Raw genomic sequence first — 20240 nt, 5'->3', positions numbered from 1 at the left:
TGTTTCTATAGTTTCTCGACTACCAATCGAGAGAATTGTTTCTTTCAAATATGATCAGATTCATGTGCGCATGAACGATTTTAGGTAGCCGAAAAAACTTTTACGGACATCACACACACAATAGACAACAAGTCCAAACAATGCCTTAAATTAATTGCTCTTAATTCTAAAAAAACAATAGAAGCAGAGTTTACAATGGACAACTTGGGTAATCGATATTTACTTGAAGCTGATAAATAACGCGCACAGCGAATGAAGTCTGACGAATTCTGGAAGTTGGTGAGTTAATTATGATTTTGTTTTATTTAAAAGTGTGGTTGTGAATAATTTTACCATGTATCTAGAATCAGTGACCTAGGCGTCTGATCCAGTTAGCTAGAAATCCAAATGTCGCCTCTGGAACGTCATAAAAGGAAACTGGGATTCCCGCTTGTCTGCTTCTTCAAGCTCATACGCTGGCCCTTGTTTGGTTTAGTTTTGTTTCACTACTTTCAGAAATGCTGTGCAGTTTTTATTCTTGGTTTTAAGATATACAAAAGTTTACACGTTTCGAGTTTTTAAGAACGGAAAGAGGTCTTTCGATTGAATTGTTCGCATCAAGAATAAAATGTAAATTACGCAACGTATTTAAAGCAGTGTTTGGGCCAAATTAACATTAAAGAGTGCAAAAATAAAATTACACAATAACTTTTGCACAAATTGAGTCAGATTGCACGTTTAGATTGGGTTTTAGCTGTCTTAAAAACAGTATTTCGTGCACAGTGCCACTAAACAATCAAACTTTTTTCAGCATTTCTTTACGACCGCGAAACGCCGGCCTAAGTAGGTCCTCAGGGACCTTCCCGTGTTCGTTAAAGTTATAGCGTTTGAAAATAGAGGATGACTGATGTTTATGTCCCTATACACGATCGTGTAAATGTCCGCGCGTGTAGCCTAAATAACCCGCATCACACAGGTCACATTTAAATCAATAAACGACACATTGTCGGTTTATTATAGCAACATATGTATTTTACTGCGCCTTTCAGGAGCGCGCGAACTCGTTTCTTAATTCGCTGCCGTCAATCATAATTACAACAATGAACGAAGCTTAGAAAAACGAAACAAACAAAATGGATTAAAACTAACAATCAAAACCCACGGACGTGACCTTTTGAACCCGCTAAAACAAGTTTCTTTTTTTCCTGAGAGATCTGCTAAGATGACTGACGGCAGCAAAACATTCTACCGGTAGTTGAGCCTAGTTCGCATGTCATTTAAACGTGCATTCAATGGGTTTGGCTTTAGGTCAAGTTCTAACCGTTTTTTTTCTTATCAGGTGTGAAATGGATTCAACAGATTTCAGAACCTTCTCGTATGATGACGAGTTGCAAAGAGCCAAGTGGTTTAAAGAAGATTTGGACAAAGGTACAGTCGAATACCTACTAAGTGGTCCGTAAGTGCCACCCTGTCCACAACAGCCAGCATTTTTCGTTCCAATCCTACGCCGAGACTTTTAACTCTAACTCATTCTCGTCCCCATAACCCTTTCGTTTCTCTCAGCCGGCTGGGCTTTGGCATGAGAAAACGAAGGGCTCTGGGGACACAGGATTTCCAGTCCTAGATTCTAGGACTTTCGGTCTTTATGTATGCAGTCATGATGTTTCAAAAGAATGTATGAGAGAGTCGTTACGTTTTCGACTTCCGATTTAGGAATTTTTGGTTCCAAACAGCCAATCAAAATAATTTGAATTAATTCAAAAATCCTATGTCCCCAGAACCCTTCGTTTTCTCGTGCCAAGCCGGCTAAGGGCCTCTTCACATGATCCCGGTTGACCGGGCTGGCCCAGTTACCGAGATCTCGGTTCACTCCTATTTTCTTTGTAAAATTTTGGATGTGTTCTTATGAGAAGGTGGGCCAGCCCGGTTACCGATATCTCGGTTTGTGCAACCGAGATCTCGGCAACCGGGAAGAATATTTTCCCATATGGACACTCCAGCCCGGTCGCCGGGACGCAACTTTTTTTGAGAAAATAGCTTCCCTTTCGGAACTGGGTGGTCAAAATGGCTTAATTTTGCCTTGTATCTATTTCCACTTCAGAAATATGCGAATTAGCTTTATTGATAAAGTTACAAGGGTCAATAAAGCTACGATAGTCGCGAAAGATGCAACTTTATGTGTCGCCATTTTGGCTTCGTTTCTTGAATTTTAACACCGTCAACCGGCCTAAAATTTTTCATATGAACAGACGTCAAAATCCGTCCTGGTAACTGAGACAGCCCGTAAACCGGGCTCATATGAAGAGGCCCTAAGAGAAACGAAAGGGCTTGGGGACGGGAATGACTCTAACTACAAAACGACCAACTCTGTAACCCGGGAGGAGCAGGGGGGGGGGGGGGTGACCATTATTCCTGGAATTTTTTATCATATACTTTAGGTAAAGTTTTACAATGTCCGCAATAAGCACAATAAATCTGGCGTCCAGATATTCTTTAAAATCAACTTTACTTTTGTTTACTCGAGTATTTATTTGTTTATTTATTTATTTTAGGAGGTTGGGATGTGGTACACAGAAGTCCTGGTGCAATGTACTGGATGAAAACTTTCCATGAAGAAGAAGTTCCCCTGAAGACACTCTTCATGTTCGACATGCCCATACCTGCAAAGAAACTTCTGGAAGTAACGAACTGGTCGAATATTGAAACGCGCAGGAAATGGGATCGAGCTTTCCTGTACCACGAGGTCTTAGAAAGCAATCCTGATGGAAGCTACTTAACTGTTACGAGAATCAAGACATCTTGGCCCCTAAAAGATCGCAGTTTCGTCATGTTCGAGCCACCCGCTAAACAAGTTGACTGGTACGGGCAAGAAGCATTTATGGCGATCCAGAAAAATGCCTGGCACCCGTCAAGACCCGCGGGTGCAGACGGGTGCGTCAGGGTCACCAACGGAGGCAACTTTACTATCATTATTCCTGATAAGGACAATCCCACTGAACAGTGTAAGATGTTTGCCTTGAAAAACAACAACTATAATGGTAACTTTCCCAAAACTAAACTGCGCTGTTTCCTAGCTAAGAAAATCCCTAAAACGTTTAATCTCCTTCGAGAGGGCATTATTGATGGTTACAACAAGTACTTTAAAAACGATGATTAAACATTCTTCGGTAAAGACCTCATCACTGAACACTTTGTTGCATGCATGCTTTGGGAAGCTATTGCTTTAGAATTCCATTTTTTTCCTCAGATAATTTAGTGCCAAAAGGGTTGTTAGTGGATTTACTGTTTTTTGATATTAATTATAAAAAGGTGTAGCTTGAAAATAGAATTGTTATTAGTGTACGTTTCAAAACTTGTTTATGTTGTAATCTATTTCTATCCTCGGCATCTCTGTCTCCTTAATTAATTAATCAATTAATAAATGAATTAATGAATTAATTTATTAGTTGCAAAACTCCATATAGTAAAATAATATATATTAAATAATTTATATAATATATAATTTTCGTGTTTTTCTTTAGATATAAATCCACTGTGCGTCGTTGCATGTTATGTGCTACTCAGTGACGTCATAAAATTTGGCGCCAAATTGTGTGAGCAGAAAGAGGCGCTTGGTGGCCTGGATCGGTGTTTTCTGCGAGCATTTTAATTTTGTTAGTTTTGCGATACGTTAAAGACTAGCGAAAATCAAACACGTAAATAATACACACCATTTTTGAAATTCGTGGTAATAACATGTATCGTTAATTTCCTATAATAAGGTATATTTAACGTAGAATTTAGAGTGAAACTTTTCGGCCATATTGCAGATTGCGAGATTCCCAATAGTGAGTCACTGGGTTAATTGTGCTTAACTGTGTTAACGTGTTTCTGTCGAGTTTTTCTCGACAACCAATAATTGAATGTGCATAATCGACGAGGAGCTGTTCCTTTCAAATGTAATCATATTCATGTGCCCATTATAATGATTTTTGGTAGCTAAAAGAACATTTAGAGATTTCACGCACACAATAGACATCAAGTGGAAACAATGCCTTAAATTAATTCTAAAACTAATAGAGGCAGTGTTTACAATGGACAACTTGGGTAATCAATATCAACTTGAAGCTGATAAATAACGCGCGCAGCGAATGAACTCAGACGAATTCTCAAAGTTGGTGAGTTAATTATGATTTCGTTTTATTTAAAAGTGTTGTTGTAAATAATTTTACCATGTAGCTAGAATCAGTGAGCTGGGCCTTTGACCTAATGGACTAGAAATCCAAATGTCGCCTCTGAAACGTCAAGAAAGAAAACTAGGACTCTTGCATACCTGTTTCTTCAAACTCGTAGGCCAGCTCTAGTTCGGTGCCTTTTGTTTCGCTACTTTCAGTGATGCTGATCAGTTTTCATTCTCGGTTGTAATGCAAGTTTTTACATGTTTCGAGTTTATGAGAACTAAAAGAGGTCTTTCGAGTATTGAATTTAAGCCTGGTTCATACTTAGGACATAACGAAATGGGCATAACGACATAAGGGAAAGATCAGTTTTTTCGTTATGTCGTTATGCTCACATCATTATATATGTTCCTGCTATGTCGTTGTGTTATCTTGTTCACACTGGTGACATAAAAAATTAACGCGAGGTGTTGTGTTCTTTTGCGGTTTTGTGACCTTGCGAATATGTCGCTAAACTTTCAAGGTTGAATTAGCTTTAACTTGTGGTCTTTTTCCATTTATTATTACCACTGTGGCGCTTTTCTGCCTAAGTAAAGCTAGTGCACTTACCAAACATACTAATTTTGTACATCGAAGCAACCCTTAACCTCATAGTATCTACGTGCACTGAGGCGGATCAATGACTTCTTTTTAAAGCCTGGTTTTCACTAGCGACGCAAGCACAAGCGCAAGCACAAACGCAAGCACGCGAACAGGAAAAAAAATAACCCTTGTGCTTGTGCTTGACACAAGTTCAAGCATAAGCATTAAAATTCAATGTGTTTGTGCTTTTGCTTGCGTCGAAGCCGTATTCACGGTGAAATAAGAGCTTACGCTTGTGCCTGTGCTTGAGCTTGCGTCGCTAGTGAAAACCAGGCTTAACATTTTACAATTATTCCAACAGCGCGCCTTGAATATGGAATTGACTTCTGTTTCCAAAGAGGTCCGCTAAAATGACTGACGGCAGCAAAAAATTAAATCGTTGATTGAGCCGAGTTCGCATGTCATTAAAAGGCACACTAAAAGGCGGTTGTAGCGAAAACTAAGACCCCCGAAAACTAAGACCTAAGACCTAAGACCCGAAAACTAAGACCCGAAAACGAAGACCCGAAAACGAAGATCCCCTTATTTTGTTAATTTTTGCCATTTGTTTATCTTTTTGATCACAGATCGGTTATATTCCCGAAGTGAGTGCCTATAAACACGGTGTTCACTTTTGTTTGATTCTCGTTAAAATTATATTAAGGTAAGACCATAAAACTAAGACCCGAAAACGAAGACCCGAAAACGAAGACCCCTTTATTTTCTTTATTTTCCAAACCCCTGCTCCACCCCCGTCCTTGATTATGGTGCGCTGTTGTCTTCCCGCCGCCCGGACTACCTTTTTTTATCCTTTCTTTTTAATTGAGTTATTTGAAACGAAAAAACTTAAAACATTTCCTTCAAACCTTGGTTTTACAAGGAATCAACCCATAAAACAGAAAATCCACCACTACAGTACAACGTTTTAACTCAACAGATTGAACTGATTGATTTCATTATAACACGGTAAGAGCGAATGTAAGGGACGGACCATTATTTTCTTGGGAGGGGGGATGAAAAATTTTCGTCTGCAAACTTTTTTTTTTAGTTTATGCACCTCTGCAAACATTTTTTTCGAAATTCTTTCTATTTTTTATTATACATATCGTTTTTGCAAACAATTTATTTTGTCTTTCCAGGCCCTGCAAACAATTTTTTTCAATATTTTTCATCCCCCCCCCTCCAAAAAAAATAATGGTCCGTCCCAAGCCTCTCTTGTCCGTCCCTAAGTAAATATAAAGCACTTTTTTCGTTGAAAGGAAATAAAATATCGACATTGTTGCAGTCAAACTGGGGAATATCATGAACTGCCGTAGCCACAACGTGCTTTCTGTCCACAAGCTTTGGAAGCCGGAATGGTGCTGACATTTCGCAAGTTATTTAGGTAAAACCAAAGAAAGAAAAAGAAAGGAAATCGGGCTTTACGAAAATAACATCGCTATTTCGGAAAAAGGGCCATCCTTATGAAGCGATGATAACACCATGGCTGGCGGACGCCAGGTCAAAAGTTCACACCGGCGGATTTTCATTGTTCTAGCTAGAAAAAGGACGGCAGGGGGCACATCTTGCGAGGCGAACTGTCAGACTGTTGCTAGGTGGGGTGTGACATTCTTCTGTCGGGAAAATCAGAGAGCTTGTCAAGTCTGTACAATATTTACCAGGATTCGGACAATCTAAAACGGGCCATAAACGATGAAACAAAAGCCGCCATAACGATGAAACAAAAGCCTAGTTTCCCTGACAAAACTTGTAATAAATCCCACTCAAAGACGAAGGAATTAATATGCCGGTAATTATTTTTGGAATACCGTGATCATAGATCACAAAGATAAACAAAGGGAAAAAATTAATAAAATAAGGGGGTCTTAGTTTTCGGGTCTTCGTTTTCGGGTCTTAGTTTTCGGGTCTTAGGTCTTAGGTCTTAGTTTTCGGGGGTCTTAGTTTTCGCTACAACCACTAAAAGGCTTTCGTTTGGCTTTAGGTTCTAACCGTTTTTCCTCTTTTCAGGTGTGAAATGCAGTCAACAGATTTCAAAACCTTCTCCTATGACGATGAGTTGCAAAGAGCCAAGTGGTTTAAAGAAGACCTAGAAAAAGGTACACTTTTTTTTTTTTATAAGAATACAGTTTTTCTGACCCAGGCTGAATATTCTTATTTTTCTGCCGATTTTAGGCTGAAAGTATTCTTGTGAACATTCTTAGAAAATACCGTTTGACATTTCCGTTTTAGCAAGTATTGGGTAATCACAAGAGTTTGTTGTCCAGATCTGTATCGTGTTACATTGTGCGCATGTACCATTGCTTTCCGTTGCAGCCTGGCCGTTTTGGCTTTAAACAAAGCATTCCTCACAGAGATAAAGTGACGGAAATGAAAATACCTGATTTTGTTTCAACTAAAAACTATATTCTTTTCAAATCTCAGCCTCGGGTTTATTCTTAAAATATTCTTAAAAATTCGCAAATTTCAGCCTCGATATTCTTATAAACTAGATTCTTATAAAATAAAAACAGTGTAGTTGTAAAAATGTTCAACTGTGATTTACGTGATGTGGCTGACTGTTGTTTCTAAAATTTTGATCAAATACTTTAGGTAAGGTTTTACAGTGTGTCCGCAATAAGTACAATAACTTCGGCGGCCAGGCATTCTTAACTTCGAAACCGGCTTTGTTTTTCGTTTGTTCTAGTATTAAGGGCCGTAACTAGCAAGAGGCAAGACAAGGCACTTGCCTCGTCTGGATTTTTACCCAAAATTTAAAAAAAATGTGTTTTGTTGGGAAAATAATCCACAGTTGAAGAAAATTAATTTTTCTCAAGAAATACCTCATGAAAAATGTCTTTGAACGAGAATTTTCTGGAGGGCATGCCCCCAGAACACCCTAGCAAGATCTTGCCTCGTCTATGGCAAAGGTCTGGTTACGGCCCTGGCATTTATTTATTTATTAATTTATTTGTTTTTTTTTTAAGGCGGTTGGGATGTGGTACACAGAAGTCCTGGTTCGATCTTCTGGATGAAAACATTTCAGGAGCAAGAAGTCCCCCTGAAGACCCTCTTCATGTTTGACATGCCCATGCCTGCAAAGAAAATTCTAGAAGTAATGCACTGGTCGAATATTGAAACGCGCAGGAAATGGGACCAAGCTTTCCTGGACCACGAGATCTTAGAAAGCTACCCTGATGGAAGTTTTTTAACTGTTTCACAGATCAAGGTGTCTTGGCCTCTAAGAAATCGCAGTTTTGTCCTGTTTAGGCCAGCCGTTAAAGAAGTGGACTGGTACGGGCAAGAAGCATTTATGCTGATTCAGAAAAATGCTTGGCACCCGTCAAGACCCGCGGGTTCTGACGGGTGCGTTAGGGCGACCAACGGAGGCAATTTTACTATAATTATTCCCAATAAGGACAATCCCACTGAAGAGTGTAAGATGTTTGGTTTGAGAAACAACTATAATGGTAACTTTCCTAAAACTAAACTGCGTTTTGTTCTTGCCAAGAAAATCCCTAAAACGTTTAATCTCCTTCGAGAGGGCATTATCGATGGTTACAACAAGTACTTTAAAAACGATGAATAGACTGATTTTAAGGTCAGTAACGGCCTCATCACTGAACGTTTTGGCTATATATAATATTGCATGCATTCAAACGGTTTGTTTTTCATAAAACGGTGCTTTGGGAGGCCATTGCTTTAGGATTTAATATTTTCATATTTAGTGCTTCAAGTGTTATAGGTGGTTTTCACTGTCACACCAATGTCACGCCGCGAAAAAAAAATAAATCCAAAACTACTGAGTCAAAAAAATCAAGAATTTTACAGGTTGTAGAAAACTACCACTTGTCAGCCATTTTTAGCGGGGCTCCCCATCAGCCCGAAGGGCCGCAGAGCAGGGCTCCATACTCATAAATCCATGCATTCGAGTTTTCATGGTCATCTTGGCTAGCGGCATGGTTCGCGGGCACATGTATGGGGGCCCACTGGGGACCCAGGCACAGCAGAACCGAGGCGCCAGCCACGTAAGGGAAAACAGAGACAGCAAAAGTAAGCACACGGCAACACCCTTTTTTACACAAGTGCAACTGCCTGGCAATTTCCGCTTTGTATGTGGGTAAAGCTAATTTTAATTAGCTTAAAAAGTTCATGCACCAGTGGAAATCAACCTTCAATTACGCTGAGCAGTTATCAATGTTTATTTGTTTTTTTTTTTATACATGTAGCTGATACAATAATGATTACTGTAGTGTTCCTCTATGTGGTCAACAGTTTGGTTGGTCATGGAGTTTATCCACTGATCTGCATCAGTGAGTTGGTCGTTTGATCTCTCATTTGGTTTGTTGGTCACTGAGTCAGTCAGTTGATCTGTCAGACGGATGGTCAGTTGTATGGCTGGTCAGTTGGAGAGTGGGTTGGCAGTCAGGCAGTGGATGAGGCAGTCAGTTGGTCGGACGGTTGGTTGATCGGATGGTTCGTCAGTTGGCAGTCAGACATTCGATCGGTCGGTCGGTTGGTCTATCGGTCGGTTGGTCAGTCAGTCAGTCTCCTGGCCAGTCGATCAGTTGTGCATCGTGCATTTTGTCCCAAAATGTAAATAATACAGATCTTCCTATCATCAGCATTATGTTACAACTAGTGCAGACAACGAACGATTAGCAAAAATAATTGCTACATGTCTCAATAAACAGAGTTACTATGGCTAAACTACTTCCATGACTTATTGCCAAGTTATATTATTGTATTATCAAAATGTACATGAAATAAATTTTGGTCCTTTCTTACGAAACAAATCTTAGAACGACAAAAATGACTGAGGTAAATTATGGCATACATGTAAACCTCATGTTAGCTTAACTTTGTTTTCAACATTACAGTGTTGCATTGCTAAAAGTACTGTTATAAAGGCCCCTATAACTTGTCAAGTCATGAACTTGGTGGCTTGAAATGTATTTTAAAAGTGCCTCCCCACTTGAATGCAAATAACTGTGTATTTTTACTAAGAAATAAGAATGTCCTTTCCATATGCAATTTTAAGGCATTAAAATACAATACAAGTGACAATATTTGTCAACAAACATCATGTTATTGATTTAACTGTGTTGCTACAGGTGGTGCAGCTGAGGTGCTAGGCTGCGGCACCTGTTGTTGTTGTTGTGACTGTTGTTGGTAGGCGGCTGTTTGTGCTTGTTGAAGTTGTTGAAATTCTTCTTGTTCGGCCTAAATGATAGCAAAAAAAAAAAAAAAACCTCATTTTACAAGGATAAGAGGTTGTAAATCTATTTCTCAGAGTAATCTGAGAGATGAGTAGACCTGTATAAAACTACATGTATGTATACAGGATAAGTGGAAACCAAGGGCAGAATGGGACACTTTGAACTAATGGAGAGTTTACCTTTTTACTTTTGTATAGCTCAGTTACCAGTGTTGGCACAAGCCTGATACATGCTCTGGGTTGGTGGGAAATGAAACCAAGGTGAAAGAGTGGGAGCGAGGGGGAAGTGGGGAAGAAAGAGAGCTGAGTGGTTTTGAGGGGGGGGGGGGTGGGGGTGGTGACCTATGTTTGCACCTACAACCAAATTTACCTTTAGTTTCTCAGTTGGGGGAATAAGTGCCCGTTTTGGCAAATCTTTGTTGAAGCACTAGAAGAGTTTAAATTATTTTATCCAGTCAAAAACTAGCGCAAGCACTCACGAGTACTCTGAAAGCAAACACGCCATGTTGCTTAGCAACTTCTGGCACAAACACCGCGGGCTCATTTAGTATCGGGGGCAGGATTTCATCATCAACTGGTACATTTTCCCCCAACAGTTCTGTAGCATCAAGTGATGGAGCATATACAGTGTAGCTTTTTCTTAGTACATCACCCCCCTCCAACCTCCTTTCTCTGCAACATTTAAGTCAGGTTGCCCTAACAGTTTGCTGGCACCCATTAATTTTATACTTCTAGAACATAACACAGTGAGCCAGGATAGTGGTGCGACTTCCCAATCAGATATATACACGTGGGGAAGTACATGTATAATAGCTGTACTGTACATGTTGATCTTGACACCATGGATCAAGTGCAGCACAGTCTGTGCAGAAATGACTGAGGGTTGATATTCCCCAGAACAGTTTCAAACAAGCTTGGTTAATAAGAGATTTGTTACATAACTTTGTAGTTGAGAAAGAGTTGTAGAGACTTAACCTAGTCCAACACTTTGAAAATATTGAACTGGAAAGCATTTTGCTTGGTTGATTTTAGTTATTTGCCCTCATACTGTCTAACTGTCTTAATCGTGTAGTAAAACAAGTTACCTGTGCTTGCTGTAGCCTTGCTTGCTGAAAGAGCTCTTGCTGTTGCCGTAGCAACTCTTCCTCAGGAATTCCCTGGGCAAAACACAAATAAACCATATGCACTAACATACTGGCTACGGTCACACATTTTTTTAAAAACAAAAAAATTTCAAAATTTTACAGTATACCACATTTTGTTAAAGTTGTTTTCTGTTAGCTTTTTTCAGAAGAATTTTCACGTCAGTTTTCCGTCCAAATTGCCTCCCCTTCACCAGGACTAACTCAATTTTATTGTAAAAAAAAATCTTCTTCTTCTTTTATTATTGTTACTATAATCATGATTTACCAACATACCAGATTCTCTAGGCGTGTGCTTGCCCGTCTTTTGTTCTGCAAAGAAATCATGGCAACAATATTTTGTATCATACATTGTAAAACTTTCAGTATGAATGGTTATAGAGAAGTGAAGTTCTCTGTACTTGAAAAATGACAATTTGCTGTTATTATTTAATGGGGGATGATGGTCACTGACGTAACTCCTATCATGCAATCAGTTCATCAGAATTTCTAAAATGATGCACTTTAGTATGACATCTTGTGCTTGTGTTTATCGCAGGTGTGAACATCCTTGTGGTTATGCTAGCTTGTGCTTATGCCCATCTCACAAGTGTGAACCAGCCCTTAGTGATTTGGAGTATTTCTATCCCCCCCCCCCCCCTGGATGGATGCTAGTCCAACTCAGGCTTACACCCCAGCATTTAAATCAAACCATTTTTGCTGGGATTTCCTTGATCAGCTAATCCGGGTCAATAAATCATGTACTCTGTTGTCCTAATTTGAATATCTAGATTCAGCATACTTACAGCAGCTTGTGTTTTGCATTCCTGAAGAACTGATCTGACTTCTTCAATGTAAGAATGGAAACCCAGTCCCTGGAAAATTGAACATCATGTAAACCTCTTAATAATAAAGTTGAAAAAATAACTGACTGCTGATTGGCTGAAAACAGAGTGAAGCTATCTGAAGATAGCCAAAAATCACAAGAAGACTTCCAAAGATTTCCAAAGTCTTCTGAAGACTCGCAAAAGCTGAAGACTCCTGAAGTTTTCTATTTCCAATTATTTTTACCAACAAAATTAGAGGTTTACGAATACTTTTGGAAATTTTCTTAAGATATGTGGAAAGCCAAGGCCACTGCTCACTGTACATGTATTAAGTGACCAACCTACAGGGCTTCTGATATTATGCGATGTTGCGAATTCGCATAATTGACATCAAATCGCAACTTTTCGCATAATTCATCAAAAATCGCATATTCGTACAAAAATGCACAATTTGAAAAAAGATAAAGGAAATACTCGCTTTAACGAAGTTGTAAGACAATATCAACCTTGTTTCAAGGTGGTTTACCTGTCAAAAAACCTTGGAAAACCTCTGATGTGGTTTCCAAACAAACAACATTACTTCCGGCAGGCAACTTCCTTTTTCAGTTTCAATTTAGCCATAAAAACATTCACACAATTAAATTTGCTTTCTATCTTTGCTTTCTTGTATTGTACTGAAGTTTACAAGGTAAAATGGCTGAATTCAGAATGTTTAAATCCTTCCATGAAGCCAAAAACATCGTACAGTGTTCGATCGTTCGACACCGCACGTTGACACATGCGCCTTCATTAATTCAGTAAGCGGTATCATGTCACACTTCATATATTATGTCACCAAAAGTCTTCAACGTTCTACTACGTCATGTAGTGTACATGGAAAGCCTTTTGGCATTGGAAAAAACGCAAATGAGGTGAAAATAATCTATTTCATTCTATTACAGATATTTATCGTCCCTTTATGCTCTTATTATTTTTTGAAATGCACAAAATGGATTTTCATCTCCTGAAACCTTGTAAAACAAGCTTAAAATCGCTTAGATAACATCGCATAATTTGCCGCATAATAGTACCTTCTTGCCGCATAATCTGCCCTAAAAATGCCGCATATTTTCTGCTTTTTTGCCGCACCCTATCAGAAGGCCTGAACCTATGTATAGAGGACTGGATGTATTTAAGGGACTGGTCATTATTTAAAGGGGTGGGGGAAGGGCTGGTGGAAATGGAGGGAGGCTCCAAATTCGCCTAACCCTCCCTTTTTATGAAGCACATGTTTTGCTGACCCTCCCCCCTCTTTACCCACTCACTCCCTTAAACCTTTCTAATGTGCATGCATACATTAAATTTTATGTGCCCCCCTCCCTTTCCTGGCATAAAAATTATTGACCCTTTCCCTATTTTCACCAGCCCTCCCCACCCTCTAAATAATGACCAGTCCCTAAATTGCATTTTACCTGTAAGGCTTGAAATACATGCTCTGGGAGGATAGTCTTCTTCATCTGACGATTACAAATTTCATTTGCCTCTGATGAAACTAAATGAATAAACTCTGCAAAGAACAATCAATCAATGCTTATTAATACATGCATGCACATAGGAATATCTAGTCAATGTCTTAAGAAAATTTATGACCAAAGAGGAGCAGTTGAGCATAATTTAAAGGTTTTGGGGTGAAAGCAGGAGAGGGACTGAAAAGATCAACTTCTTTTGGAGAATAATAGTACTAAGAAGGTGGTCAAATGACAGTGTTCTTGACACAGAAACTATTTTTTTAAGTCTTTTTCAAAAAAAAGGGACTGAATCTCCCTCACCCCTTGGCTCTGCTTTGCTCACAGGACCACAGGTTTATTTATTTATATTACCGGTGTTTTTATTAGGGGCAATAAGTGGTGGATCAAAATTTTGCACTGCTCGCAAAATAAGGCTTGTGATTGGAATGATCGCAAAATTTTAGTGGGTGCTTCTTTGCTCATGCTCGCATAGTTTACAAGTGCTCACAAGCTTTGTTTTTACAGTAGTTGAGGTAGCTTTTTGAAAAGTGCTTGTTGCTTGCAAAGAAAAAACACTGTGCTCATGTGCTCACAAATCATTGTTACATAATTCACTCGATCAACCCTTAATTTGCTACCCATTTTTATCAAAATTTACTGAACCAAGATCATATGGTTCAGTGATTCGAGTGAGGCTTAAAGCTAATGTATTTTAATATTAATTTTAATTCCAAGCTTTTGATTATCTACGGCATCATCCCTGGTGAACTAAAATGTATAAGCAAGATGCTACTGAAGGACTACTTCAAATAATCAAGATCACATGACACTAACCTGTACAACAGTTTAAAATAAGTTCTCTTGCATCATTGGAAACCCTCACATTTGGTATCATCTCCTTAATCATCTTGTTAACAGCAGCTATTATGAAAATTGTATAACAAATGATAACATATGTCATTATATAAATGATAATAGGACTGTATGGAGGAGAGTAAAGTTTTTATGGGTCAAATGAGTCAATGAGTCATGAGTCAATGAGCAAAATCTTAAATTAGAGTTATAAATTTGAAAATAGTGCTTCCCTTACTTAAACTGTGGTGATCAATGTAAAAATCACCTTGACTCATGACTCATAGATTAAGTTACATCTTCTAGACCCCAGGATGGAGTGACTGGAAACCAGCACGAGAAAACATGTTGTGAGCATGTCACCACTGGTTTTGCTTTTGCACCTAATTGGTTGAGAAGAGCATAGTAAAACAACACCAAAACAATTTTACAGACCTCTCAAGTCTCACGATAATTATTTTGCTGTGAGAGCATGATTTTAGTTTAAATTATCTCATGATGCTACAGAAAATCTCACGGTAAACAGAGTCACAAGCTATACATGTAAATAAAAATGTATAATGTCATTTTTAGCTTAGGTACGTAGTAGACTTGTGCCAATTCTGCGTAAATTCGTAGTCAGTAAACTAGGTATTTCGTTAGTTTGTTCACTAGTCACAAAATCCCTGACCATATAATAAAAGAGGCAAGACGTGAAAATAACATTAATGTTTGTGTTGCTATAGTCACATTTTTATTTTCAGTGATTCATTAAGTTAACAGGAGACGCTTTCCCTTGATTAACACCTGGTTTTAGCTATTTTTGTCAGTCAGTTGATCAGTCTCCTGGTTTTTACTGAGATCTCCCCATTTTTTTTTATCTCAATTTCCAGATTTGCAGTTCTTTGCAATTCAGAGGTCTGATTTCGGATTAATTTTCAGTTTTGACACTCAATTGGAAAACGCTCTAAAATAGAGCCAATGGAATGCATCAATAATTGCCATAACCATGTTCAAATAGCCTTATGCAAAACGACTGCACAACCAGTCTGAGTGTTCGTCATACATGTATGGTCATAACTTTATACATTGCGATCACGGTGCCATCTTAGCTTTTCAGTTGAATGATCCATACACGACCAGTTATTAGGCCATCCCAATAAAATGTTTCGTTTCCCATTACCCCATCTCTTGTGATGGTGGGTTGGTCGGTCGGGCAAAAAAAAAAAAAGAACGAACACTTTAAGGGGTCTGGGTTCATTTAAGAAGCCAGGAGATGCAGAACCGAAACATTTTGTTTTGACAGTCGATCTCGCTGAGAATGTTGGAACAATCGTTAATGCCCTTGGCACGAAACAGCCTTTGAAAAACTTAGTATCCAGGGCTGTCACTAAGGGCCAGGGGCTGGGGATTTTCCCCGGCTACAACGACTTTCAGCCCCGGCTACTTTGATACAAAACCAAAACATTGGAAAGTTAAAAATACATCAAATGACAAAATTGTGAATTAAAAAACAAACCAGTAGTTTATTAATACAAATTATTATTCACCTTTTAAAGAGAGCGATTGACATTTTATGCAAGGCTGTGATTGAAAACACGTAAATGTTGAACAATGCAATCTTCCTTTGAAAGCGCGGGATTTTACGACTTGTTAATTTCATTCGGATTCTCTTGTTGCGGAGTTTCTGGCTCCACGTGAAAATGTCATCGAAAAAACGGAAGGCAAAAGTGATTTAAATAAACGAAGAAAACTGGATTCCTTCTTATCTTCTGGCTCTGCTTCAAGGTAAGATTATGTTTAACTGAAGAAAATACAGTTTGGGCTTCAGCATTTCTCTTTCAAATCGATCATGGGGATTATGCGTGAAAGAATTTGCACATGACGTGATCAGAACGTGGACTTGCCATAGTTGAACTATGAACACTTTCCACACACAAAAAAGTCGGCGATCAGTTAACTGCAAACTTGCAACATTATGCATGTGTCCTCCTCTTGCCCGTTTTAATGCTGTTTTAATCAGCTATGCCTACACATCAAAACACAGATCAGTCGTACAGGGCTTGTATATGCGTTCCAGTTTTTACTTTGCCAGACAAAAATTTGGCTTGTCCATGTATTCTACATAGATGCAGAAAGTTTGGTTGTGTAAATTTCTCAAAGCAGCGGTTTTGGTTCAAGAAAAGCAAGCAAAAACAAACCATTTTGATGTTCCCAACACGTTCCCGACGCCATGTTTTTTGCTCTTGGTCACGATTTACTTTCACTCATTCCCAGTCTTCCTCAACTTCTCTTTTCTGTCACGCCATTAGTCTCAAGTCAGGCCGTTTCAAATCCCAAAAGAAACGATAACTTTCAAAAACTTGTCAGAGTCTTGTCAAATGCCATAGAGAAAGAGAAAGTAGTAAGTAACAGTGGTGTAAAAATTGCATAAAAACCAATTCATATTGGGAACAATTCTGTTGTTTCCTAAAACCTACTCCCCCCCCCCCTCCCTCCCCCGGCCCCCCATCAACAGCCAACACTAGAAAAATCTTGTCCCCCGGCTACATTTTTCATTTCCCCACCTACTTGAAAAATTAGTGACAGCCCTGAGTATCGATGTTTAATAATAAAAGTGAAGGACGCCACATCATACCAATTGTTGTTAATAAAACAAGATCGTGTGCTTTAAACTAAAGCAGGTTAAAGTACTTGCCTCTATGATTAGTGAAACTGGAATTTTTTTCATTTCGAAAAAATGGGTCGGTCGGGCGATGGGAAACGAAACATTTTTATTGGGATGGCCTTATTAACCTTAAAAATTACATGATAATTCAATAAAGCTGTACTTTGGAAAAATATGCCGAAAACTATTACAGTATACTTTCCTGTAAAAAATAAGACAAGGTCAATAAGCTTAAATTTTGGATAAAGCTTGTTAAAACTTTAGAACAAACTGCGAAACCGAAGTGAATTTAGTTTGAGCTTAGAAAAGCTACATGTTCGAACTTCAAATTGACGTTCCATTTAAGGCAAAAATCAACCCAAGAATACACGAGAGACCCTTCAAATTACTCTTAGAATATCAATCAGAGCGTTAAATGACAATAAACGTTGAAAAAGCACAGAAAGTCGCTACAAACCTCTCGGCAATGTAACATCATCATCGGCTGCCGCTTCCGCCATCTTGGATCAAATACCGTCTACTTACATGATGAGCGTGGGCTCATGTTATTCAGTGAGGCACTGGGTTCCAGGCCCTGGTAGCCGCTCTGAGCGTTTTGGAATAAACGACATGCAATGCATGCAGAAACTATGGCATTTTACAAGGGGTCTTCAATAATTTTCAGGGAATTTGTCAAAAAATTAACGTAAATAAAAGAAGCTGTCAACTTGTGTGTTAAACGACTGTTATCCAACTGCCAGTATTAAAAGAATTTTGAGATTCTGTTTACTAAATCTGATATAACTCATCAAATATTATCTGTCTCTTCAGTTTACACTTAAATTTGCATTGTTCATGCGCTGATCTTTATGTGTAACAAAATAGCAGTACAAAACATATTTATTCCTGGCACATTACATATATTTGGTGGGGACTGAGTTTAATAATCGAAACAACTGCATTTTTTTCAGTTTTAAGTTTGATTGCTAAGTCAATGCCAGCTCAATAATACCCATGCTCAACAATTTTCATTCAATGCATTAAATGTAGCATGAATTTGCCACTTTGAATTAAACTTCCTAAGAACTTGGATGTTATGTGCTAGGCTCTGACTAGGCTACATATTCCTGAAAGAAGGGCTCTAAGTCCCCCACTTCTCCAAGTAGTCTTATAATAAGTAAATTTTGACTGGGAAAAAATATCCACAGAATATTCATTCTTCCTGTGGTAAATTATCTGAATTATAGAAGTTTTGGTTTTGTTTATTTTTTCCTGGAATCACACATTTATCAGCTGAATCCTTGAAATAATTATGCTGAAATGGATCAGAAAGACAAAGACATCAAAGAACATTTTCTGCATTTTATTTAGGCATTTGACTTTCAGTGGTTCACTCTCGACTGGAGAGAAACCCAAATTACAGATTTTAAAAACAATAAAATAACATAATAACTGCTTACCAATCGATTATGAGATAAACTTCATCAATAATAATCCCTCGTACCCTGTGCTTAAAAGCGTTTTTTTTTCTAATGGTAGTCAGTCAACGAAACATAATTTCCGCCATCATCTCCCGGCACACTATGTCCACTATCCCTTTTCAACATGCAGACGTTAAATGCTGCTTCTCTGATCTTAACAATTTGATCGCAAATCGGTAAATTTAACGGTGAGATAACTGTCACAGTAGACCTTTTCGCGGATGACCTTCCATAAATCAATAAATGATAAATCAATGATTTGCCATCGCCAGCGCATCTTTGCTTTTGACCGCTAACTGTTTCAAAGCCTTATACTTCTTTTCTTTTTGGTCCGCTATTTACGGACTCGATATTGGAGCCGGCCAGAGGTCTCGATCCCTACTGCTGACCAGAAGGATCGCGGGGACGAGAATGCGTTGCGACACGAATTGCATGCGCAGTAAGGATGCGTATAAACAGTTATTCAGTCAAAATAGATAAAAATTATAAGTTGATCTGTAGCACTTTGTTCGTGTACTATAAATTTTTTTTTTCTTAAAAAGTGCTGAAATGATGTCTCGTTTTGCGAAACGTTTTGGGAATAACCCCTTCATCAGTCGCAAAGTTCAAATTGAAACCGTTGAGCGATTATCAAACGTTACTTTGCGTGTGCATATTTTATATGCAGTCAAAATACCAACTAGCATGTGAACTAGAGATAAAATTGCGCGAAGAACTTGCAAGGCCAGAAATTAAATTATTATTATTATTATTATTATAAAGGCAGTCAACACCAACAAAAGTTACATAAACTCCTGTAAGGATATTCTGTCAATCAATGAAAGAGGCTAGAGAAATTGAAAACACACCTGCCGGTGATCTCGACCTTCTCTTGTCCAAATGTTTCATCGACGTTCGCAAGCAGAATGTCCGAGAGTACGAAACGTTTACATTAAGCGAATTTAAATTTTCTTGTTTGGCAATATAATAAACATCTTTATATTAACCGAGCTTAGTCGGCCTGTATGGGAGAATCTTGACCTCGGTTGTGAGTACAGACGTCACTGCGTTCGGTCAGTACTTACGACCTCGGTCAAGATTCTCCCATACAGACCTCATGCTCGGTTAATACGAATTAAATACCGACTGACAAAGGTTTACGGAAAGGCCAAAAATTATTTCATCCTGACTCCTACAGATACTGGCGGGTGAAAGTGAGAGTGAGGTTATTAAACGGCGAGTACGATAATTCTTTTGTTTTACATAGTATGAGTAAACTGTTTTATCATGAAAACCCTCAGCCGTCAAATGGCTTTCCATCCAGAAGAACTATTCCTTGCTTGTCGTTGCGCTTCTTTTAACTCTCTTTGCAGTCGTTTAATTATTCCTTCCATAATTTCTTTAAGATTATCCGACTGGATTTGATCGTACACCTTGTCTTTTTTCAACTCTTCCAGACTAAGAAAATGAGCTTGGTTTACACTCGCCAGTTTCAACTTCTCTAGATTGTAAACCTGTGCGAACACCAAATCGTAAAGGACTTTATCTTTGGGTTTGAATTTTATCTTGTTGACCATGAAATCTTCACATCTTTTAAGAAGGACTTCCATTTGATATTCGTGAGCAAGCTTAACCAGGAAGTAACAGTTCTCTTCCGTTATTGCTCTTTTCGTGACAGAAGGATAAATCAGCATAAGCATTTCTTTGATCTCGCTCGCCTTTTTGCCTGGAAGGGAAACTTCGCTCTTGTCCTTTTCTTGAAATTCTGACGTGAACATCTTCTCAAACACAGGCGAGCACAATGCAAGTAGCGGTCGGTGAACATGGAATGTTTCTTCTTCAACAACAAGAACAACATCGCTGAGTTTCCATGGCTGCGAGAAATCGATCTCCGGCGATTCACCTTTTGATACCAT

General features: G+C 38.6%; 4 protein-coding genes across 4 annotated transcripts; 2 read left to right on the top strand and 2 right to left on the bottom strand.

The window, feature by feature from the left end:
* Positions 1-171: 171 nt before the first annotated feature.
* Positions 172-3142, top strand: LOC144630406 (uncharacterized). The gene is made up of 3 exons (XM_078488772.1): positions 172-279; positions 1319-1407; positions 2532-3142. Exons 2-3 carry the CDS (start codon positions 1326-1328, stop codon positions 3134-3136), a joined length of 687 nt encoding a protein of 228 aa, XP_078344898.1. The 5' UTR covers positions 172-279; positions 1319-1325; the 3' UTR covers positions 3137-3142.
* Positions 3143-6764: 3622 nt separating this feature from the next.
* On the top strand, positions 6765-8920 carry LOC144630407 (uncharacterized). The gene is made up of 2 exons (XM_078488773.1): positions 6765-6853; positions 7721-8920. Exons 1-2 carry the CDS (start codon positions 6772-6774, stop codon positions 8320-8322), a joined length of 684 nt encoding a protein of 227 aa, XP_078344899.1. The 5' UTR covers positions 6765-6771; the 3' UTR covers positions 8323-8920.
* LOC144630418 (protein Dr1-like) lies at positions 8906-17403 on the bottom strand. Its single transcript, XM_078488789.1, has 7 exons — positions 17343-17403; positions 14221-14307; positions 13351-13445; positions 11879-11947; positions 11370-11405; positions 11037-11108; positions 8906-9956 (listed from the first exon to the last, which is right to left on the bottom strand). Exons 1-7 carry the CDS (start codon positions 17383-17385, stop codon positions 9822-9824), a joined length of 537 nt encoding a protein of 178 aa, XP_078344915.1. The 5' UTR covers positions 17386-17403; the 3' UTR covers positions 8906-9821.
* A 2225-nt stretch (positions 17404-19628) lies between these two features.
* On the bottom strand, positions 19629-20240 carry LOC144630862 (BTB and MATH domain-containing protein 36-like). The gene has a single exon (XM_078489234.1). The coding sequence runs from the start codon at positions 20238-20240 to the stop codon at positions 19629-19631; it is 612 nt and encodes a 203-aa protein (XP_078345360.1).

This window comes from Oculina patagonica, chromosome 11 (genome assembly GCF_052425735.1).
Source record: "Oculina patagonica isolate OP01 chromosome 11, crgOcupat, whole genome shotgun sequence".
Taxonomy (NCBI): domain Eukaryota; kingdom Metazoa; phylum Cnidaria; class Anthozoa; order Scleractinia; family Oculinidae; genus Oculina; species Oculina patagonica.
Note: the sequence above shows the minus strand (reverse complement) of the source record. Positions and strands in the feature narration are given on the sequence as shown.